This window comes from Rhinoderma darwinii, chromosome 1, assembly GCF_050947455.1.
Source record: "Rhinoderma darwinii isolate aRhiDar2 chromosome 1, aRhiDar2.hap1, whole genome shotgun sequence".
In the NCBI taxonomy this organism is placed as follows: Eukaryota; Metazoa; Chordata; class Amphibia; order Anura; family Rhinodermatidae; genus Rhinoderma; species Rhinoderma darwinii.
The window spans coordinates 602,271,201-602,296,935 of NC_134687.1; the positions used below are offsets into that span (position 1 = coordinate 602,271,201).

General features: G+C 45.2%; 1 protein-coding gene across 2 annotated transcripts in view; it reads right to left on the reverse strand.

Moving 5' to 3' along the window:
* Positions 1-25,735, reverse strand: part of ST8SIA5 (ST8 alpha-N-acetyl-neuraminide alpha-2,8-sialyltransferase 5) — a 129,569-nt gene that overhangs the window by 23,003 nt on the left and 80,831 nt on the right. For both annotated transcript variants that reach the window (XM_075840646.1, XM_075840643.1), the window contains one exon: positions 7,889-7,981. In XM_075840646.1, coding sequence (XP_075696761.1) covers positions 7,889-7,981 — 93 coding nt within the window. The remainder of the gene's footprint in view (positions 1-7,888; positions 7,982-25,735) is intronic.

Here is a 25,735-nt window from a genome sequence, read left to right on the forward strand (position 1 = left end):
ACCGCACGAGTGTTTTGCAAAAATGAGTAAACAATAGATGTTGCAGATTGAAAATTGCTGTTTTCCACAGATATGCCATTTCAGTGCCCAATGTGTTGTGCCCAGCTTGTACCACTGTAGACACACATCCCATAAATTGTTAAGCAGGTTCTCCAGAATACAGTAATACCCCATATGTGGTCATAAATTGCCGTTTGGGCACACTTCCAGGCTCAGTTGGACCACCATTTGGCTTTTGAAGCGCAGATTTTGCTTGGTGTTTTACTGGTATTTCAGCTTATAATGTGGGGGCATATGTAAGCTGGGCAGAGTACATCAGGGTATATGTAAGCTGGGCGGAGTACATCAGGGTATATGTAAGCTGGGCAGAGTACATCAGGGTATATGTAAGCTGTGCGGAGTACATCAGGGTATATGTAATATGTGCGGGTACATCAGGGTATATGTAATATGTGAGGAGTACATCAGGGTATATGTAAGCTGGGCAGAGTACATCAGGGTATATGTAAGCTGTGCGGAGTACATCAGGGTATATGTAATATGTGCGGGTACATCAGGGTATATGTAATATGTGAGGAGTACATCAGGGTATATGTAATATGCGCAGAGTACATCAGGATATATGTAATATGTGCGGGTACATCAGGGTATATGTAAGCTGGGCAGAGTACATCAGGGTATATGTAATATGTGCGGGTACATCAGGGTATATGTAATATGTGAGGAGTACATCAGGATATATGTAAGCTGGGTGGAGTACATCAGGGTATATGTAATATGTGAGGAGTACATCAGGGTATATGTAATATGCGCAGAGTACATCAGGATATATGTAAACTGTGCGGAGTACATCAGGGTATATGTAATATGTGCGGGTACATCAGGGTATATGTAATATGTGAGGAGTACATCAGGGTATATGTAAGCTGGGCAGAGTACATCAGGGTATATGTAAGCTGTGCAGAGTACATCAGGGTATATGTAATATGTGCGGGTACATCAGGGTATATGTAATATGTGAGGAGTACATCAGGGTATATGTAATATGCGCAGAGTACATCAGGATATATGTAAACTGTGAGGAGTACATCAGGGTATATGTAAACTGTGCGGAGTACATCAGGGTATATGTAATATGTGTGGGTACATCAGGGTATATGTAATATGTGTGGAGTACATCAGGATATATGTAATATGTGCGGGTACATCAGGGTATATGTAATATGTGAGGAGTACATCAGGGTATATGTAATCTGTGCGGGTACATCAGGGTATATGTAAGCTGGGCAGAGTACATCAGGGTATATGTAATATGTGCGGGTACATCAGGGTATATGTAATATGTGAGGAGTACATCAGGGTATATGTAAGCTGTGCGGAGTACATCAGGGTATATGTAAGCTGGGTGGAGTACATCAGGGTATATGTAATATGTGAGGAGTACATCAGGGTATATGTAATATGCGTAGAGTACATCAGGATATATGTAAACTGTGCGGAGTACATCAGGGTATATGTAAACTGTGCGGAGTACATCAGGGTATATGTAATATGTGCGGGTACATCAGGGTATATGTAATATGTGAGGAGTACATCAGGGTATATGTAAGCTGGGCAGAGTACATCAGGGTATATGTAATATGTGCGGGTACATCAGGGTATATGTAATATGTGAGGAGTACATCAGGGTATATGTAATATGCGCAGAGTACATCAGGGTATATGTAAGCTGGGCAGAGTACATCAGGGTATATGTAATATGTGCGGGTACATCAGGGTATATGTAATATGTGAGGAGTACATCAGGGTATATGTAATATGTGAGGAGTACATCAGGATATATGTAAACTGTGAGGAGTACATCAGGGTATATGTAAGCTGTGCGAAGTACATCAGGGTATATGTAATATGTGCGGGTACATCAGGGTATATGTGAGCTGGGCAGAGTACATCAGGGTATATGTAATATGTGCGGGTACATCAGGGTATATGTAAGCTGGGCGGAGTACATCAGGGCATATGTAAACTGGGTGGAGTGAATCAGGGTATATGTAAACTGGGCAGAGTACATCAGGTTATATTTAAGCTGGGAGGAGTACATCAGGGTATATGTAAACTGGGCGGAGTACATCAGGGCATATGTAAGCTGGGCGGAGTGCATCAGGGTATATGTAAGCTGGGCGGAGTACATCAGGGTATATATAAGCTGGGCGGAGTACATCAGGGCATATATAAGCTGGGCGGAGTGCATCAGGGTATATGTAAGCTGGGCGGAGTACATCAGGGTATATATAAGCTGGGCGGAGTGCATCAGGGTATATGTAAGCTGGGCGGAGTACATCAGGGTATATATAAGCTGGGCGGAGTACATCAGGGCATATATAAGCTGGGCGGAGTGCATCAGGGTATATGTAAGCTGGGCGGAGTACATCAGGGTATATATAAGCTGGGCGGAGTGCATCAGGGTATATGTAAGCTGGGCGGAGTACATCAGGGTATATATAAGCTGGGCGGAGTGCATCAGGGCATAATAGGATGATGTAATAATGGGGTGAATGAATAATCCATGGATTGGTGTGGTACGCTTTGAACCAATCCTTTATACACAGGCCGGGGGTATTATACTAAATATCTGCGCTCCAGTATTGCCTAATCTTTGACTTCTTCACTAGCCCTATAAGCCGCACAAGGCCCTAAAGTTTCCTCATCTCCGCTGCATCTACAGGGTCCACCTGTGGGGTCCAGCAAATGACGATGTGGGGTATTTAGTGAAATTCTACTGGACCTATAAATTAGTCTGGGCCGTCATTTTGCATCATTTTGCATCATTGTGTTTTGAGAGTCATAACGTGTTATTTTTCCGGTGACGGAGCTGAGTGAGGGCGCGTTTTTTGTGGAACGAGATGTAATTTTTATTGGTTCTATTTTACCTGCGATTTTTTTTATCACTATTTATTCCATTTTTTGTTAGATGAGGAAACCAAAAAACAGCCACTCTAGCACTATTTTTTATTTTATTTTTTTACAGTGTTCACCGTGCAGTATAAACAACATGTTAACTTGATTCTGCGGGGCGATACGATTACAGCGACACCAAATTTATATAGTTTTTTTTACATTTCACTTCGTTCCCACAATAAATATACTCTTTTCTAAAAAAAATCATGTTTTAGTGTCGCCATTTTCTGACAGCCATAACTTTTTTATTTTTTAGTTGATATCACTGCGGGATGGCTTGTTTTATGCGTGACGAACTGTAGTTTCTACTGGTGCCATTTTGCGTTACTTGCAACTTTTTGATCACTTTTTATTACATTTTTTTTGAGACAAGATGACCAAAAAAAAAAATGCTGTCATTGTTTTTTATTAACATGTTTTACGGTGTTCACCGTGCGGTAAAAATAATGTGATATTTGTATAGATCAGGCCGTTCCGAACGCGCCGATACCTATTATGTATAGTTTTTTTCATGTTTTAATTTTTTTTCTAATAATAAAGGAGTTGATCAGGGAAACAGGGCGATTGTTGTTTTTATTATTTATTTATTATTTATTTATTTATTTATTTTTCTTTCACATTTTTTTTTTACTTTTTTCACATTTTTTTTACACTGACCTGGGGACTTGAAGATCTGGTCTTCTGATCCCCGGTACAATACACTGCACTACATAAGTAGTGCATCGTAACTGTCATTCTTCATTTGACAGTTAGCCTATTACATCCTGCCTCGGGCAGGACTTAATAGGCTACCGTACCTGGGCAACCAGGAAGCCTAGTAACGGATTCCTGGTTGCCATAGCAACAATCGCCACCCGCGATCCATCGCGGGGAGGCCCGGGGGGGGGGTAAAGAGGGAGCTCCCTCCCTCTGTGAACCACTTCAATGCGGCGGACGTCATTGACAGCCGCATTGAAAGGGTTAAATGGCTGCGATCGGCGGTAACAGCCATCGCAGCCATTGCAGCCGCATGTCAGCTGTGCATAACAGCTGACAGCCGCTGAAGATAAAGCATGCACAGCTCCTGTGCACGCTTTATCTACAGGGCGTGACTGTACGCCCGTCTGCGGGAAATCACTTTGTATTTGGACGTACAGTCACGTCCGTGTGCGGGAAGGGGTTAATGGTGACCCTAAGGACTATGATGGGGTTAGCCTATTGACTAGGAAAATAGTAACACCCAATTGTCAATTTATTTATACATTAACAGGAGGAGCAGCAGCGTTGTAAGAAAAGGTGGTTCAAAATTTTTATTTTATTGGGAATTTAAGTGTTCACTAAAACAGACAAGTCAGGAGAGCTAAAAAGTCCTCATTACTAAACCACACAGGAGAGCTGACAGATCATCTATACTACACCACACAGGAGAGCTGACAGATCATCTATACTACACCGCACAGGAGAACTGACAGATCCTCTATACTACACCACACCGGAGAGCTGACAAATCCTATATACTAAACCACACAGGAGAGATGACAGGTCCTCTATACTATACCACACCAGAGAGCTAACAGATCCTCTATACTACACCACACAGGAGAGCTGACAGATCATCTATACTACACCACACAGGAGAGCTGACAGATCCTCTATACTACACTACACAGGAGAGCTGACAAATCCTATATACTAAACCACACAGGAGAGCTGACAGCTCCTCTATACTACACCACACAGGAGAGCTGACAAATCCTATATACTAAACCACACAGGAGAACTGACAGCTCCTCTATACTACACCACACCGGAGAGCTGACAGATCCTCTATACTACACCACACAGGAGAGCTGACAGCTCCTCTATACTACACCACACAGGAGAGCTGACAGCACCTCTATACTACACCACACAGGAGAGCTGACAGCTCCTCTATACTACACCACACAGGAGAGCTGACAAATCCTATATACTAAACCACACAGGAGAGCTGACAGATCCTCTATACTATACCACACCGGAGAGCTGACAGATCCTCTATACTACACCACACAGGAGAGCTGACAGATCCTTTATACTACACCACACAGGAGAGCTGAGAGATCCTCTATACTACACCACACCACACAGGAGAGCTGACACATTCTCTATACTACACCACACAGGAGAGCTGACAGATCCTCTATACTACACCACACAGGAGAGCTGACAAATCAAATATACTAAACCACACAGGAGAGCTGACAGATCCTCTATACTATACCACACCGGAGAGCTGACAGATCCTCTATACTACACCACACAGGAGAGCAGACAGCTCCTCTATACTACGCCACACAAGAGAGCTGACAGCACCTCTATACTACACCACACAGGAGAGCTGACAGCTCCTCTATACTACACCACACAGGAGAGCTGACAAATCCTATATACTAAACCACACAGGAGAGCTGACAGATCCTCTATACTATACCACACCGGAGAGCTGACAGATCCTCTATACTACACCACACAGGAGAGCTGACAGATCCTTTATACTACACCACATAGGCAAGCTGACAGATCCTCTATACTACACCACACAGGAGAGCTGACAGATCCTCTATACTACACCACACAGGAGAGCTGACAGTTCCTCTATACTACACCACACAGGAGAGCTGACTGCTCCTCTATACTACACCACACAGGAGCGCTGACAGATCCTCTATACTGCACCACACAGGAGAGCTGACAGATCCTCTATACTACATCACACAGGAGAGCTGACATCCTCTATACTACACCACACAGGTCCCCTGTTCTAGTATACAGGTACCACCACACAGGAGCGCTGCCAGATCCTCTATACTGCACCACACAGGAGAGATGACTGTTCCCCTATACTACACCACACAGGAGAGCTGACAGTTCCTCCATACTACACCACACAGGAGAGCTGACAGATCCTCCATACTACACCATACAGGAGAGCTGACAGTTCCTCTATACTACACCACACAGGAGAGCTGACAGTTCCTCTATACTATTCCACACAGGAGCGCTGACAGATCCTCTATACTGCACCACACAGGAGAGATGACAGATCCTCTATACTACATCACACAGGAGAGCTGACATCCTCTATACTACAGCACACAGGTCCCCTGTTCTAGTATACAGGTACCACCACACAGGAGAGCTGACAGGTCCTCTTTACTACACCACACAGGAGACCTGACAGCCCCTCTATACTAGTCCACACAGGAGAGCTGACAGATCCTCTATACTACAGCACACAGGAGAGCAGACTGCAGACATGTCCTCTATACTACACTCCACAGGAGAGCTGACAGATCCTCTCTTCACCACACAGGAGAGCTGACAGAACCTCTAAACTACACAACACAGGACAGCTGACAGGTCCTCTTTACTACACCACACAGGAGAGATGACAGATCCTCTATACTACACCACACAGGAGAGATGACAGCTCATCTATACTACACCACACAGGAGAGCTGACAGATCCTCTATACTACACCACACAAGAGAGCTGACAGATCCTCTATACTACACCACACAGGAGAGCTGACAGATCATCTATACTACACCACACAGGAGAGCTGACAGATCTTCTATACTACACCACACAGGAGAGCAGACAGATCCTCTATACTACACCACATAGGAGAGCTGACAGATCCTCTATACTACACCACACAGGAGAGCTGACAGCTCCCCTATACTACACCACACAGGAGAGCTGACAGATCCTCTATACTACACCACACAGGAGAGCTGACAGCTGCTCTATACTACACTACACAGGAGTGCTGACAGGTCCTCTATACTGCACCACACAGGAGAGCTGACAGATCCTCTATACTATTCCACACAGGAGAGCTGACAGGGACTCTTTAAGGTTAAAAACTAACTATGGGAAATGTAAAAATAGAACCTGATATGCTTTAATAATACATGTTTAACCTCCTAAAGGAACAGGGATGAGTCAGCAGCAATAAGTGGGATAAGTGCCTGGAGATTCACTGCCAAACCCACATGCTATTGGTAATAAGCTCTGGGTTTACTGCATTCTGCCTGTAATATGCAAGCTCAGTATCCTATATAAAGAGACCTTAATGCATTAGGCAAAATGTATGTGTTTTTTTACAATGCATCCTACTAATATTTATTGATTATGGACTAGCTTTTAAAGAAACGTGATTGTAAGGAATTGTCATTGTTAAAGAAAGTTTTTGGCTTACATTTTATTTTATTGTGTCTTTCCACACAAATAATATTATTTTTAAGATCTATGCTTGCTGTCAGTGAATGGGAACATTTTTGCTTCCATCCAGAGGGCTGAAAAACCATGCAGAACTAATTATTTTCACAGCTGAGACTTTGCTATGGTGTATCCAGTCTGGGCAACCCTTAAGGAGAAATCTTAAAAATGGTAAGGAATTAAAACAAACACTGTGTAAATAGAAATCATTGGTCCGTCTTGCAAAAAAAAAAAAAAGACCACCACGCCCCACTGGGAACTCTGCAAATTGTCACACCTTTATTAACGTCAATGCCCACCATTCTGTTCTTATCTCCATTTCATAATATATCTCTATAGAGGATCTCTGTTTTCTGAATTGATAAATTATATAATTCTGGCTGCCTGTAGCCACCACTAGAGGGAGCTAGTATTATACAGCTAGTATTTGAACAAAATTGGTGCTGTATACTTCTGTATACTGCGAGCTTCACCGAAAGGCTATCATGGCAAGAAGAGGAAGCAGTTCAGGACCATACACCCTCCCAACAAGGCCCCATAGATATTGCACAAAACATATAACACTTAATATTATTCTACAAATACATAAAGGTCTGGAAAATTTATTTCACCTTTAATATTTCACAAACTGTTATTTCATGACAATGGAAGGTTGTGGTCCCTGCAGGATGCAAACATACTCACATCGAGAGAACCTTCACACCGATGATGTCCTGCCTCAAATCTAAGCATTTTGATGAATTGAAGTCCAAAGGACTTTCATAAAACTCAAAATACCTGAAAAGGAGAAGAGAATAAAGATATTAGATTTACAGACATAAAACCAGCTCTATAAGGTGAATACAGAGAGTAGCAATATACTGTGTTTCACATTAATGAGTAGGTTCACTTTTAAGAACAGGGGATTGTTATATAAGCACTTTCCCCATATATAAGGATATGTTTAACAATTTCAGGGCTATCCTGTGAGGTGATGATTGATGTAAGGTGGGACAACCAGAACAGCCAACTGTCCCAGATTTCCCAGGAAATCCCAAGTTTTAGTCTCCATCAAGCAATTTTCCAGTCTTCACAGTCTTCCATCTCCTTGATGTTTGATAGATATCCTGCAGGCACCACTAGGGGGAGCTCACTTAATACACATTTATACAGCTAAGACTCTGTTCACATCTCCACCACTAGGGGAAGCTCACTTCCTAAAATGCACACAGCTAAGCCTCTGTTCACATCTCCACCACTAGGCGAGCTCACTTCATAACATTTATACAGATAAGGCTCTATTCACATCTGTATCATGGTTTCCGTTATAAACAGAAATATCAATGTAAGATTGTATGATAGATACCAGCGGCGCCCGATTGATACGATCGCCACCCGACAGACCTTATTGACTTATAATGGGGTTCATCAGGTTCTGTCAAGGGGTCTTTCGTTATGATGGGAAAAATAGCGTTGCATGTAGCGTTTTTCTTCCTGTTAAATATGATCAAATCTGTGCTGGAGGCTTCGAGCAGATGTGAACAAAGCCTTATACAGGGAACTGTGTAAATTTGTATGCAGTGCACTCCCCCTAGTGGTTGCTACAGGCAGTCTGAACTGTATCAATTAACTCTATAGCAGTCAGCAGAAAAGCTGGGGATTTAGAGCTCCGTAAAAGAAAAAGGGGGCTTCACACCTCAATATAGGTATATTATGAAATGAATCAGTACAAAATTTTATTTTATGTACATTTAACCCTTTACAGCCCTAGATCACCACAAATAATGCCATAAACCCCTTAAGGACCAGTTCACACTGAGTTTTTTTACGCTGATTTTGACGTGGAAACCACGTCGGAATCAGTGGCAAAAACATCCGAAAACACTGGTGGGAGGTGGAAGCATTTTATTCTACGGCTAATCAACGGCCGCAGCGGAAAACGCAGCAGTTCCGTCTCTGAACTCCCATTGAAATCAATATAAGAGGCAGAGAAAGCGTTTTTCACTGCGTTTTTTTTGTCCGCGGCGCTTAATGGCAGCGAGCGAAAAAAGATGCAAAAATCGTGGCAAGAATTTGCAGCCATGTCAAAATCTGACTCAAAAATCCTGATGGAATAAAAATCTGCCTGCAAAAAAACTGTGTGAACAGGGCACAGCAATGTTAAAGCACTAGTAATATTATGTGTTGACCCCTAAACCCCACTAGACATACAAACGTATTAGCTATTGATGTATTACCCCCGTGGAGCACCATGAATCTTACAATGTAGATACTGTGGGTTCATATGGAGGTATTATTTAGGCACTTTATAGTAGTATTATTTGAGAACACTTATATTTAGACACGCCAATCCACATCAAGCCACATCCACTTTTATTGCGCCCCCTCGCTATACAAGACAGTGAGGGATCACCCTATTATCTAGAGAACCCACAATTCCATATAAATGTTGACTTGGAAGTGAACCAAGGGCCACAGTAAAATTACCAGGTCATATCTAGCATGCTCTTAGCTCCAGGAAAGTTGGGTGACAATCAATATGTCTATCAGGTCCTGTGGTCCTCTGCTGGTTTCTGCTTACATTGCCAGAGCAATTATGTACCATACTAACATGTGGCCGCTGAAGTTAGTATATACAGCACTTGACCGCTGAGGCCAGTGATTTGCTGCAGCAGTCACATATCAGTATAGTACATATTCACTGTGGCAATGTAAACAGAAACAAGCAGAGGACCACAGGACCCGCACCAGAGGATTAAAATAGTGATTAGGTGCTTATTTTTTATTTTATGATATAAGTAGCTGCCAGAATATTTGGAGCTCACCCAGCTTTTCTTCAGTTATGAAGAGTAAATCTTCCTAGTTAAACATTGATACACACCCTACCATGTTGATGTATGACAAGATTTACTACAGAGGAGACTAGGATTGCTGGATACAACCTCATATAGGATTTAGTGGTGGCCATATTGATTGCCACCCAACTTTCCCAGAATAGGATATAACATTAGTAGAAAGTGCTCCAGTGGATAATGTTAGATCTGGAAAGTTTATTCCTACCCCGTATTGGATTTTCTGCAATACCTAGATAAAGGTGTACTTTTAATCTACTCCGCAAGATCCCATAGCGCTGTAAAACACCCATGTGAATGGCAGAGGGACTCTCAGAGATAAGTCTGCTGTTGTTAGCTTACTCCCCAGGATGTGTAATGGTTTTCCCATAGAGCGCGGTGCCTGGAGCTCACATGTCACACATGTCCCCAGCAGGCAGGAATGACCCGGACTACTTATAGCAATGAGACATTAATATGATGGATATTATTATCCCAGTAAACCACAGCAATGTTAATTATTTCCTCTTTCTCCTGATCTATGTCTCTTGTCATTGCCAACTATGTCCAGGCTACTGGGGGAATCATAGTATTCAAAGCCTTTTGACTATAGATTAACTCTCAATGTTACAAACATTTCCATCGTTTTTATTAGCAGAATATTCCTTATTAAAGGGCTGCAGGTCCAAAATTCTGCGCTGATTACTTTCATACCATATCTGTATAGGGGTCAAAGCTCCAATTCTTTGATGCAAATCCCCTGCTTCCCGCCACAGTGCTAAATTATAACATTCTGGTTGCCTGCAGCCACCACTAGGGGGATCCTAGGAGTTTACAGCATACTACTTATACACTGAACTAAATAATAAAATAGTATGCATTAAGCTCCTAAGCTCCCCCTAGTGGTGGTTGCAGGCCATGAAAAGTTAAACATTTTTCTAACATACTTTGAGGGAAATTTATAAGCCAGTCTTAATATGAAGAGCGATGGCGTGAAATGCACCTGGAGTAAGTTATAGTAAATGTGTCACGCTGTGAGTGGCCCCGTCTCCTTCTGCTAAGCTCTCTGCACTTTTTAGAAAAGTGGTGTAAGCAGCACAAATGTCAACATTTTGGGCCTACTGCAAATTGCTCATTTTGGGTCTTCTACGACTTTTTTTTTATGTCAGTCTCCCGTTTGTGTTTCAAGTTCTCACCATTTTATGCTTGCTGTCAAAGAATGGGAAAATTGTTGTTAACATCCAGAAAACTGTGTAGACGTCACCTCATATTTCTCACAGCTGTTTGCTTGCTACAATTGTATCTAGTCTAGGCAATGTACTGTTAGGCCCCATTCACACGAGCGTCAATAACGTCTGTGTGCTGCGCATGGAAATCACGCACAGCACACGGACCCATTGATTTCAATGGGGCCATTCACACATGCGTGAGTTTTCACGCACCTACGCGGCCATTGAAGTCTATGGGTGCATGAAAACCACGCACTGCACACGGATGCACATCCATGTGCGGTGCGTGATTTGCGCATCAATTCGATTGAAAATAAAAAAAGATGTGCTTTGCGAGTGCGTGAATAATGCACGCCACTCGCAAAGCAAACTGATGAATAACGCTACACAAACGGACCAGATTCACGTGTGGTTTTAACGCGTGTGAATCTGATACGCTCGTGTGAATGAGGCCTAAGTAAAACAATGTGGACTCCAGGCTGATGCTTTACTTGCAATGATACATTGTTGCCAGCTGTCAGCATGAGAGAGATATGCCGCTGAAGTATTTTGCTCACAGGATATTGTCTAGACTCCATTCTATCAAACCCTCAGCTGGGAGAAGTACAGGACTTCAGATCCTCAAGGGGATAAATACTAAGAGGAAATTACTAATGGCTTTACACCACTTTTGTGGCATTAAAAAGTTACAACTATTGCAACTTTTTACTCCAATCGTCACTTTTCAAAAGTGGTGAAAAAAAGTAGATGAAGTGGAGGAGGCCACCAACACACCAACAGATTTACTATAATTTACGCCAGAAACTGTTCATAGCAGGCGCAGATTTCAACTTCTGTCGCACGGACATCCAAAGATGCGCCAAATTTACCAGGAGCCATGCGCCTCTTAATAAATTTGGTGAATTTTATCTCAGCGAAGACTGGATTAAAACTGACGTATGAAACTAAATCTGCCCCTACGAGTTCAGCAATAATAAAAATGCAAGGAAAAAACTTATTTTTATACATTTCACTATAGGGGAGAAAATCTTTCCTCTTGGATGCAAATCACACTTGCAGGAGTCCCCTCTGCTCGTCATGTGCTGCTTTTTAGCCAATCACATGGCAGATCGTCTACCCTACTTATCATGTGATCTGCAGGGAAATCAAGTTTTACAATGTTGCCATGTGTCAGCAGAATACAAGATGCTGTTGTTTATGGCAGTCTGTGTACCAGGCAGTTGATATTTATAATAAAACACATGTCAGCTTGCTCTGTTAATTTGCCTTCTGGAAAGAGTCATCTTTACACCAGGCATTTGATAGAAATCTGATGTAGGAAAAACGTTCAGCTAAGCTGTTAGAGGTTTTGACTGTTAACTGTTTCCAATTACAACCAGCAGAATTGTGAATGCAGCTCTGGAGTATATTACAGGCTGTAACTCAGGATGAGTACAGGATAAGTAATGTTGTGTGTTTATAAAGTGACTCAATTTTTTATGTAGATTATTAATTTTATATATAAACTGGTGTTTCGAGATGAATGTATTTGGTTCGCTGTCAATAGATGTACAAGCATTTTGGTGGATACAATCAATAACATGTTTTCACGCTGATGTTTGAGAGATCTATTATAACAAAGAAGAGTCCCAGTGACTCAGCTGCTGGATATTTATATGTATGATGTCAGTGACTACAGACTCTAAAACCGCCTAAATGTTCCGCCTTGTTAAATTGTCTCAACCAATTCATTAGATTTGTTCCATTATTATTTACAATTCCAGCCAGGAATAAAACTCTACTGCATGAAGTGAACCAGGAGACAGCTGAACAGCGAAAGGGGTCAGCAGCACAAATCTCTCTCCTGTCCTGATAGTTTGCTACAATGTATCAGTGCAGGTAAAATGTATCAGTCTGGATAGGAGCGTAGCTAAAGGCTCACGGGCCCCGATGCGAAGATTCTTCTTGGGCCCCCCTCCCCAAACTTTTCATGGCCGACGGCCCGCAGCTTTCAGCTGCATCGCTGGATCTTCTAAGTGACCCAACGATGCAGCACTAGCAGCCGGGGCGTCACTAAGGTATTGAAACGTCAGGGGAAATAGAACCAATAGATATACCCTCCCAAAAAAATGTGTGCGTGTATGTACATGTGTATATAGGAGACAGCATATCTATAGCACTACGACCCTATAGCTATGGATAGGATTAGATACAGTGGCTCAGCAGACAGTATCACACATGATAGGATTAGATACAGTGGCTCAGCAGACAGTATCACACAATAGGATTAGATACAGTGGCTCAGTAGACAGTATCACACATGATAGGATTAGATACAGTGGCTCAGCAGAAGAGTATCACACATGATAGGATTAGATATAGGGCCCAACTCGCTGACATTGCGGCTCCAGCGCTGGACCCAGGAAAGGTAAATTTAATAATTGTTTTGCTTTTTTACGTGTTTTTTTTGTGTGTTTGTGTTTTTTTACAAGTTCGCTTGTTGGACTACTTCAGATTCGAGGACCACTTCGATAACGGAGTTTTTGTTATTCTCAATAAAATGGATAACGATGGTTGTGTGTGGGATTTTTATTTCAATAAAATATTTTTCCTATGTCTTTGTATTTTTCTAAACTTTATTACTACCATCTTAGTAGTGGCCGCTGGCTGATTGACAACATCCATTACTAAGGCGGGGCTTAATGTTAGACATGAAGAGGCTAACACTAACCGCCATTATTACCCCGGTACCCACCGCCACCAGTGGTACCTGGAAGAGCCGGCTACAATCCAGTACCCGACCATCTGTAGTGATGAAGGGGCACTGGCGCGGCCGCAGGCTGGTATTATTAGGCTGGGAAAGCCCAAAAACTGGCCCTTCCCACCCTGGTAATGCTAGGCTGCTGCTGCTATGTTGTTTCTATCTGGTTATGAAAAATGGGGGAACCCCCCATCGTTCTTTCCAAATATTTTTTTTTATTCTTTTTTAAATGACGTGGGGTCCCTTCCATTTTTCATAACCAGCCAGATACAACACAGCAGCAGCAGTCTAGCATTACCATTGTGGGAAGGGTCACTGCGTTTGGCCTTTCCCAGCCTAATAATACCAGCCTGAGGCCGCCCCAGTGCCCGGCCATCACTACAGATGGTCGGGTACTGTATTGTACCCGGCTCCTCCCGGTACCCCTGGTGGCGGTGGGTACAGGGGTAATAACGGGGGCTAACACTAAGCCCTGCCTTAATAATGGACGCTGTCAATCAGCCAGCAGCTATTAATAAGGCAGTGGTAATAAAGTTTAAAAAAAATACAAGGACAGAAAAAATATTTTATTGAAATAAAATACCCCACACAACCCTCATTAACCATTTTATTAATAATAACAAAAAAGCTGTCATCTAAGTAGTCCTCGAATCCGACGCAGACCAATGACCGAACCTTTAAAAAAACATAAAACACAAAAAAAAACACTAGCAAGGGCCTGTTCACATCACCGCTGCCATTCCGTCGGAGGTTTCTGTTGTGTCCCTCAACGGAAAGGCAAACTGAAACCTCAGCTTCCCTTGATCTCCATGGTAACGGAAACGTTGCTAAAGTTTTCCATTTGTCAACGTTGTGACATGGTTCCGTTGTTTTGACGGAATCAATAGTGCAGGCGACAGCACTATTGGTTGAGTCAAGAACAACGGAACCCTGTCACAACATTGACAACACGGAAACAAACCTTTAGCAACGTTTCCGTTACCATGGAGATCAATAGTGAGGGAAACGAAAGCTGAGGTTTCAGCTTGCCATTCTGTTGTGTGGTTACCCAACAGAAACCTCCAACGGAACCCCTCAACGGAAGGGCAACGTTGATGTGAACACTGCCTAACACATATGGTAGGCTTAGAGACAGGGCCCAAGTGCATGTGTGATACTGTTTGTTGGACCCTGTATCTAAGCCTAACACACGGTAGGCTTAAAAGGGGTTGGCCAGTCCCTAAACATTGATGGCCTATCCTCAGGATAGGCCATCAATAGCTGATGGGTCGGGGTCCGACTCCCGGGACCACGCCAATCAGCTGTTTTGAAGGGGGTGCAGAGCTCGTACAAGCGCTGTTTCCCCTTCATTTCCCTTACTTGCTCACACTGTGAATCGATGACATATCTGTGTTGGCGATTCAGTGTGAGAAAGTGACCGGAATGAAGGGGAAGTAGTGCTCGTACGAGCTCTGCACCCCCTTCAAAACAGCTGATTTGCGGGTGTCCCGGGAGTCGGACCCCGACCCATCAGCTCCAGACAGTAATATTAATCTTACCCTCCTCTTCGGCCGCAGGGGATGTCCTGACTCCATCCAGGGTCGGGATGCTGTGCGCAGCGCATAGCGTTGTGACGTCATGCAATGCGCACAGCGCTGTGACGTCAGGACCGCCGCTGCGCTCCGGAAGAAGGAATATAAGTACTGTCAGTTACTATAGCAATGGGGGCCCGTGTGATTTATTACATAGGCCCCAGTTACTATAGTAACTTTTCATTTATGTGGTGCGGGGAGCCGTGGGCCCACTGGCTTCGGGGGCCCGGTCGCAATTGCGACCACTGTGACCTCTATAGTTACGCCACTGAGTCTGGAGTCCAGGCTATTCACAGAGGATTGTCTAGATTGAATATAATTGTAGCAAACTCTCAGCTGTGAAAAGTATTAGGTCTGTGTGGGCTTCCAGGGCTCACTCAGACGAGCGTGTTCCTTGTCCGTGTGCTGTCCATAGAAACAACTGACAACAGACGGGCCCATGCATTTCAATGGGCCTATCCAGACGTGCATGGGTTTTCACGCAGCGTGTGTCCGTTGCGTGAAACTCACTGCATGTTCTATATTGGTGCTGTCCGTGTTTCACACATCAGTTGCTAAGAAATGCAGAGAAACTTAAAAAAAAAATGAAGTGCTTGCACGGACGTGAAAAACGGATGTCACACGCAAAGCACACTGATGCCATACGCAACGCACACTAACGGCACACGGATATAAAAATCAGGAAATACGCTTTGTTTTTTGCGCACGCAAATTGGACACGCTCGTGTGAATGTAGCCTCAGGATGTAAACAATAAATGTTTCCATTTACTGCCAGAAAGCAGAGATAGATTAGGAGATTTTAAACTCATCCATGGTATGATGAAAAGTTCTGCAACTTTTTAAGGCACTGTTCACATCTGCACTAAGAATTCCATTTTTCTGTTCCATCATAGGAGCAGAAAAACTGAATTCAATGCTGTGACGCTTCCATAACATGATGGATTTCTGTCATGGTGTCCGTCATTATAACGGAAAAAATATTGCAGCATGCTGCGCTATTTTCTCTGGCATTTTTAACAGAATCTGTGATGAAGGAACTTGACAGAGATTCCAACGCAGTTGTGAACACAGCCTAATATACTTTGTGTTTCAATTCCTCACTATTTCAAGATCTTGTCTTGCATCAATGAATAGGAATATTGTTTCCATTTAGAGACTGAAAACAATCCTGATCTAGTCCTGCTCAGACAGCTCAAGGTTTGTTACAATGTATCAGTGTAAATAATCTGTGAGCAACTGCACTGGACTCCAGGTTGATAGCTCCCACCTAGACTGTAGATCCGTAAAATCAAGTATAATCAAGCGCTTGGGCCCCAATGTAAGATCTGTTAAAAAAAGCCCTCATCATGTGACATTTATAGAACTAGTTGTGCTCAGACAGCAGAGCCTGATGCGACTGTTACCCCCCCATGGCTATGCCAATGCTAGACTAATACATTGTAACAAACCACAGCTGTGTGAAAGTAGGAAAATGTCTGGACAAGTTTCAATCTCTGAGTGTAAATAAGAATGTTTCCCTTCACTGACAACAAGCAGAGTTCTTGAAAATAGTGATGAATTGAAACAAAAAGTTGCAGAACGTTTCATTTTATTATGAACAAGCTTTATCTGCAAAAAAAAAAATGGAAAACCCCTTTAGGGATATACCCAACTCAGACATTTATGGATTATCCACAGGATGATATATACGGGTCCCAGCTATGGGATCTCTAGAACCGGGGTCACCAAGTAGGCTCGTCTATTTCCGTGACTTTCATAGGAATAAATAGAGACCCGCGTGTCTAAATCTCCATTCATTCTGCATCTGGATACGGCGGCGGCCTCACCAGGGGGGACTGGGTTCGTGGGACCCCCGTTCTCAACATAGGTGCAGGTCCCAGTAGTGGGTCCCACATCGATCAGACATTTGTGCCATATTCTGTAGATAAGCCATAAACATCTCCGTTAGGATTAACCATTTGGCCTTGTTCACACAGTGCAGATTTGCTGCAGATTTTGCATGTGTTTTTTAAGCCAAAACAGGAATGGAACCTAAAAAGAAACATATAAATGGGGACCTTAAAATGTCTTCTTTCCTCGATCCAATCCTGGTTTTGGCGTAAAACATACATGCAAAACGGACAAAAGGGAAGGTGTCACGAAAAAAACATTTTTCATATATAATATTGCTTTTTTTATTTGTGTTCGTGTGTTCTACTTTTTACTTTTTTCTTACTTTTACTTCTCTATGGGGGCTGCCATTTTTTTTTAATCTCTGTATGTGTCGATTAACGACACATACAGAGATGGAATACGGCACATACATCCCCATAGAGAATGCGAACGGGAGCCTTTCCATTCTCTGAAGCGTACGCTGTCTGTGTTGGAACGGCGCATGCGCCGCTCCCACACAGACCAAAAGGAAGGTCTTTGGCAAAGCTAAATCATTTTTCATGTGGACCGGAAGCCGCGGCCGGACAGTAAGATGACAACTTCCGGCCATATGTTCAAGGCAGCGAAGACGCAAGGTATAGGAGCGGAGGCGGCGGCAGGAGCGGTTAAGTTATGTTTGTGTATGTGATGTGTGTATTATGTTCGTGTATGTTAGTGTAACACCTGCAGAGAAAGCTGTAATGACGGGGGTAAGGAAACAGACAAGTGAGCCCTAATCTACCCGCCATTCAGTCTCTGCCTACTTGCAACGACCCGCCCTAGGCGACGGGGTACAACTGGGCGACAGTCCCTACGCTCAATATGTGCACGACAGACAAACAGACAAGGGTACACAGAAGCAAGGGAAAAGGGGCAGTTGCCCACGGCAACACCGAGAGCAACAAGAGTGGTGAACGAGCCGAGTAAAACCAGGAGTGTACGAGGTACCAAACGCAGAGAAGGAGAGTAGTCAGTAAGCCAGGCTCAATATGAAGCAGGGTCAAATAGATCAAGAAGCTGCAGCAGGGCCAGGAAACCAAATGAAGAAAGAATCACAAGCAAGGAGGAACAGGAAAGGCAGGTATAAATAGACAGAGGGCGGGAGCTAGCTCCGTCTGGCCAGGCTATGATAGGCTCTCCCACTCCTAAGCCTGCCATCCTGAGTGGTGGAAGATGGAGTCAGTCTCCCAGACATAGAAGCAGGTGCAGACTGATTACCTGTGGGCGTGGATATAGAAGCTGTGCCTAGCAGATCCTTAACAGTACCCCCCTTTTATGAAGGGCCACCGGACCCTTTATAGATGGACCTGGTTTATTGGGGAAACGAAGGTGGAACCTCCTGACCAATACCCCAGCGTGAACATCCCGGGCGGGTACCCAAGTCCTCTCCTCAGGCCCGTATCCTCTCCAATGGACCAGGTAATGGAGGGAGCCTTGGACCATCCTGCTGTCCACAATCTTGGCCACCTCGAATTCTACCCCCTCAGGGGTGAGAACGGGGACAGGATGTTTCCTCGAGGGAGCCAAGGACGGAGAGCAGCGTTTAAGGAGGGAGGCATGAAACACGTCGTGTAATCGAAAAGATGGGGGCAACTCCAGTCGGAAGGAGGCAGGATTGAGGACTTCAATGACCTTGTACGGCCCTATAAACCGGGGAGCAAACTTCTTGGACGGGACTTTAAGGCGCAAGTTCTTTGACGATAGCCACACCAGATCCCCGACCATAAACAAGGGGTTAGCAGAACGTCTTCTATCTGCCTGAGTTTTTTGTATGCTCTGGGACGCCTCTAGATTCTTCTTAACCTGGGCCCAGACTGTGCACAGTTCCGGATGAACGACCTCTACCTCGGGATTGTTGGAACTACCAGGTGAAACGGAGGAGAACCGTGGATTAAACCCAAAATTACAGAAAAAGGGGGAGACCCCTGGCGAGTTACTGACCCGGTTATTAAGGGAAAATTCGGCGAGGGGGATGAATGAGACCCAATCATATTGACAGTCAGAGATAAAACACCTTAAATATTGTTCTAGAGACTGATTAGTCCTCTCAGTTTGGCCATTAGTTTCAGAATGGAAGGCAGAGGAGAAGGACAGATCAATCTCCAACTTTTTACAGAAGGTTCTCCAAAACAAGGAAACAAATTGTACCCCTCTGTCAGAAACAATATTGACAGGGACCCCATGGAGACGCAGGATATGTTTGACAAACAAGGTAGCTAACGTCTTAGCATTGGGTAGTTTCTTGAGGGGCACAAAGTGGCACATCTTACTGAAGCTGTCTACTACAACCCACACCACCGACTTGCCTTGAGATGGAGGCAAATCGGTGATAAAATCCATGGAGATATGGGTCCAAGGTCTCTGGGGAATGGGCAAAGAACGTAGTAAGCCCGCTGGTCGGGACCTGGGAGTCTTGGACCTACCACAAACCTCACAAGCGGCGACGTAGGCCTTAACGTCCTTAGGCAACCCAGGCCACCAATAGTTTCTGGCAATGAGGTGCTTGGTACCCAGGATGCCTGGATGACCAGATAGAGCGGAGTCATGATTTTCCCTAAGTACCCTAGGCCGGAATTGCAGGGGAACAAACAGCTTGTTCTCAGGAAGGTTTCCGGGAGCTGAACCTTGATCAGCAGCAATTTCAGAAACTGAATCAGAATCAATAGAGGAAATGATTATACCTGGAGGCAAAATACAAGCAGGATCTTCCTCCAAAGGAGGGCTGGCCATGAAGCTATGCGACAGTGCATCAGCCTTAATATTTTTAGAACCAGCCCTATAGGTAACCAAAAAGTTGAATCTGGTAAAAAATAACGCCCATCGAGCTTGTCTCGGGTTTAGCCTCCGGGCAGATTCTAGGATAACCAGATTCTGGTGGTCGGTAAGGACAGTTACCTGGTGCCTAGCCCCCTCCAGGAAGTGGCGCCACTCTTCAAATGCCCATTTAATGGCTAAGAGTTCGCGGTTGCCAATATCATAGTTACTCTCAGTGGGCGAAAACTTCCTGGAGAAGTAGGCACAGGGACGGAGATGGGTGAGGGACCTGGTACCCTGGGGCAAGACAGCCCCCACTCCCACCTCGGACGCGTCAACCTCCACGATAAATGGCTCCATTTGGTTGGGCTGAACCAACACCGGGGCCGAGATGAAGCACTTCTTAAAGACCTCAAAAGCCTGGACAGCCTCAGGAGGCCAGCGGAGGAGATCAGCACCCTTGCGAGTGAGATCCGTAAGAGGCTTAGCGATGACCGAGAAGTTAGCAATAAATCTCCTGTAATAATTAGCGAACCCCAAGAAGCACTGTAACGCCTTCAGAGAGGCAGGTTGGACCCATTCCGCCACAGCCTGGACCTTGGCGGGGTCCATGCGGAAATCATGAGGAGTGAGGATTTGACATAAAAATGGTATCTCCTGCACCCCAAACACACATTTTTCGGTCTTCGCAAACAGATTGTTTTCCCGAAGGACCTGGAGCACCTTCCTGACATGCTCAATGTGGGAGGACCAGTACTTGGAAAACACAAGTATGTCATCAAGGTACACTACAAGAAAAACCCCCAGGTAATCTCTTAAAATCTCATATATGAAATTCTGGAAGACCGCGGGAGCATTACACAACCCAAAGGGCATGACGAGGTATTCGAAATGACCTTCGGGCGTGTTAAACGCAGTCTTCCACTCATCCCCCTCTTTGATGCGGATAAGGTTATACGCCCCCCGTAGATCAAACTTAGAGAACCATTGGGCCCCCTGAACCTGATTAAAGAGATCAGGAATCAAAGGAAGGGGATACTGGTTCCTTACAGTGATCTTATTCAAGTTACGGTAGTCAATGCATGGCCTAAGACCACCATCCTTCTTCCCTACGAAGAAGAAGCCAGCACCTACCGGAGAAGTAGAGGGGCGAATGTAACCCTTGGCCAGGCATTCCTGGATATACTCTCTCATGGCTTCACGTTCGGGACAAGAGAGATTAAATATCCTACCCTTAGGAAGCTTAGCTCCTGGTACCAAATCGATAGCGCAATCGTATTCTCTATGAGGAGGTAACACTTCGGCGGCTCAGCGAAGTCCTGAACAAACTCAGGTAGCGTGTTCACCTCCTCAGGGGGAGAAATGGAATTAACAGAAAAACATGACGTCAAGCATTCATTACCCCATTTGGTAAGATCCCTAGTATTCCAGTCAAACGTGGGATTATGCAACTGCAACCAGGGAAGGCCTAAAACCAAATCGGACGATAATCCCTGCATCAACAGTACAGAGCACTGCTCCAAATGCATGGAGCCAACAAGGAGTTCAAAAACAGGGGTATGCTGTGTAAAATAACCATTAGCAAGAGGAGTGGAGTCGATACCCACTTGCGGGACAGGTTTAGGCAAATCAATCAAAGGCATAGCTAGAGACATAGCAAATTCCACAGACATGATATTAGCAGACGACCCTGAATCCACTAAGGCACTGCCGGTAGCAGACCTACCACCAAAAGAGACCTGAAAGGGAAGCAAGATTTTATTACGTTTCATATTTACGGGAAATACCTGTGCGCCCAAGTGACCTCCCCGATGATCACTTAGGCGCGGAAGTTTTCCGGCTGCTTATTCTTACGCCTAGGACAGGTGTTCACTTGATGCTTGTCATCCCCACAATAGAAGCAGAGACCATTCTTCCTGCGAAAATCTCTACGTTGTTGGGGGGACACGGAGGCTCCGAGTTGCATAGGTACCTCCGAGTCTTCCGAGGAAGAACGAAGCAACGGAACCTCGGGAGGCATCATGGGGGAGTCAGAGGAGTTAAACACAAAAACGTTCACGTTGTCGTTCCCTGAGACGTCGGTCAAGTTGTACCGCTAAAGCCATAACCTGGTCTAGGGAGTCAGAAGAGGGATAGCTAACTAGCAGGTCTTTCAGGGCGTTCGACAGACCCAACCTAAACTGGCACCTTAAGGCAGAGTCATTCCACCGAGAAGCTACGCACCACTTCCTAAAGTCAGAGCAATACTCCTCAACAGGTCTCTTACCCTGACGTAAGGTCACCAGCTGACTCTCGGCAAAGGCAGTCTTGTCAGTCTCGTCATAAATGAGTCAGAGAGCGGAAAAGAAAAGATCAACGGAGGAAAGTTCAGGGGCGTCAGGAGCCAAGGAGAAGGCCCATTCTTGGGGCCCTTCCTGGAGCCGGGACATAATTATACCCACCCGCTGGCTCTCAGAACCTGAGGAGTGGGGCTTTAAGCAAAAATAGAGCTTACAACTCTCCCGAAAGGAGAGAAAAGTTTTCCGGTCCCCTGAGAACCGGTCAGGCAACTTGAGGTGGGGTTCAAGAGGTGAGGTGAGGGGCACTACCATGGTAGCATCAGGCTGGTTGACCCTCTGAGCCAGGGCCTGGACCTATAAGGAGAGACCCTGCATTTGCTGAGCCAGGGTCTCAAGGGGGTCCATGGTAGTGTGAGGGACCAGGGTAGACTAGGTATAGGGCTTGTGATTATGTAATGACGGGGGTAAGGAAATAATCTACCCGCCACTCAGTCCCTTTCTACTTGCAACGACCCGCCCTAGGCGACGGGGTACAACTGGGCGACAGTCCCTACGCTCAATATGTGCACGACAGACAAACAGACAAGGGTACACAGAAGCAAGGGAAAAGGGGCAGTTGCCCACGGCAACACCGAGAGCAACAAGAGTGGTGAACGAGCCGAGTAAAACCAGGAGTGTACGAGGTACCAAACGCAGAGAAGGAGAGTAGTCAGTAAGCCAGGCTCAATATGAAGCAGGGTCAAATAGATCAAGAAGCTGCAGCAGGGCCAGGAAACCAAATGAAGAAAGAATCACAAGCAAGGAGGAACAGGAAAGGCAGGTATAAATAGACAGAGGGCGGGAGCTAGCTCCGTCTGGCCAGGCTATGATAGGCTCTCCCACTCCTAAGCCTGCCATCCTGAGTGGTGGAAGATGGAGTCAGTCTCCCAGACATAGAAGCAGGTGCAGACTGATTACCTGTGGGCGTGGATATAGAAGCTGTGCCTAGCAGATCCTTAACAGTACCCCCCTTTTATGAAGGGCCACCGGACCCTTTATAGATGGACCTGGTTTATTGGGGAAACGAAGGTGGAACCTCCTGACCAATACCCCAGCGTGAACATCCCGGGCGGGTACCCAAGTCCTCTCCTCAGGCCCGTATCCTCTCCAATGGACCAGGTAATGGAGGGAGCCTTGGACCATCCTGCTGTCCACAATCTTGGCCACCTCGAATTCTACCCCCTCAGGGGTGAGAACGGGGACAGGATGTTTCCTCGAGGGAGCCAAGGACGGAGAGCAGCGTTTAAGGAGGGAGGCATGAAACACGTCGTGTAATCGAAAAGATGGGGGCAACTCCAGTCGGAAGGAGGCAGGATTGAGGACTTCAATGACCTTGTACGGCCCTATAAACCGGGGAGCAAACTTCTTGGACGGGACTTTAAGGCGCAAGTTCTTTGACGATAGCCACACCAGATCCCCGACCATAAACAAGGGGTTAGCAGAACGTCTTCTATCTGCCTGAGTTTTTTGTATGCTCTGGGACGCCTCTAGATTCTTCTTAACCTGGGCCCAGACTGTGCACAGTTCCGGATGAACGACCTCTACCTCGGGATTGTTGGAACTACCAGGTGAAACGGAGGAGAACCGTGGATTAAACCCAAAATTACAGAAAAAGGGGGAGACCCCTGGCGAGTTACTGACCCGGTTATTAAGGGAAAATTCGGCGAGGGGGATGAATGAGACCCAATCATATTGACAGTCAGAGATAAAACACCTTAAATATTGTTCTAGAGACTGATTAGTCCTCTCAGTTTGGCCATTAGTTTCAGAATGGAAGGCAGAGGAGAAGGACAGATCAATCTCCAACTTTTTACAGAAGGTTCTCCAAAACAAGGAAACAAATTGTACCCCTCTGTCAGAAACAATATTGACAGGGACCCCATGGAGACGCAGGATATGTTTGACAAACAAGGTAGCTAACGTCTTAGCATTGGGTAGTTTCTTGAGGGGCACAAAGTGGCACATCTTACTGAAGCTGTCTACTACAACCCACACCACCGACTTGCCTTGAGATGGAGGCAAATCGGTGATAAAATCCATGGAGATATGGGTCCAAGGTCTCTGGGGAATGGGCAAAGAACGTAGTAAGCCCGCTGGTCGGGACCTGGGAGTCTTGGACCTACCACAAACCTCACAAGCGGCGACGTAGGCCTTAACGTCCTTAGGCAACCCAGGCCACCAATAGTTTCTGGCAATGAGGTGCTTGGTACCCAGGATGCCTGGATGACCAGATAGAGCGGAGTCATGATTTTCCCTAAGTACCCTAGGCCGGAATTGCAGGGGAACAAACAGCTTGTTCTCAGGAAGGTTTCCGGGAGCTGAACCTTGATCAGCAGCAATTTCAGAAACTGAATCAGAATCAATAGAGGAAATGATTATACCTGGAGGCAAAATACAAGCAGGATCTTCCTCCAAAGGAGGGCTGGCCATGAAGCTATGCGACAGTGCATCAGCCTTAATATTTTTAGAACCAGCCCTATAGGTAACCAAAAAGTTGAATCTGGTAAAAAATAACGCCCATCGAGCTTGTCTCGGGTTTAGCCTCCGGGCAGATTCTAGGATAACCAGATTCTGGTGGTCGGTAAGGACAGTTACCTGGTGCCTAGCCCCCTCCAGGAAGTGGCGCCACTCTTCAAATGCCCATTTAATGGCTAAGAGTTCGCGGTTGCCAATATCATAGTTACTCTCAGTGGGCGAAAACTTCCTGGAGAAGTAGGCACAGGGACGGAGATGGGTGAGGGACCTGGTACCCTGGGGCAAGACAGCCCCCACTCCCACCTCGGACGCGTCAACCTCCACGATAAATGGCTCCATTTGGTTGGGCTGAACCAACACCGGGGCCGAGATGAAGCACTTCTTAAAGACCTCAAAAGCCTGGACAGCCTCAGGAGGCCAGCGGAGGAGATCAGCACCCTTGCGAGTGAGATCCGTAAGAGGCTTAGCGATGACCGAGAAGTTAGCAATAAATCTCCTGTAATAATTAGCGAACCCCAAGAAGCACTGTAACGCCTTCAGAGAGGCAGGTTGGACCCATTCCGCCACAGCCTGGACCTTGGCGGGGTCCATGCGGAAATCATGAGGAGTGAGGATTTGACATAAAAATGGTATCTCCTGCACCCCAAACACACATTTTTCGATCTTCGCAAACAGATTGTTTTCCCGAAGGACCTGGAGCACCTTCCTGACATGCTCAATGT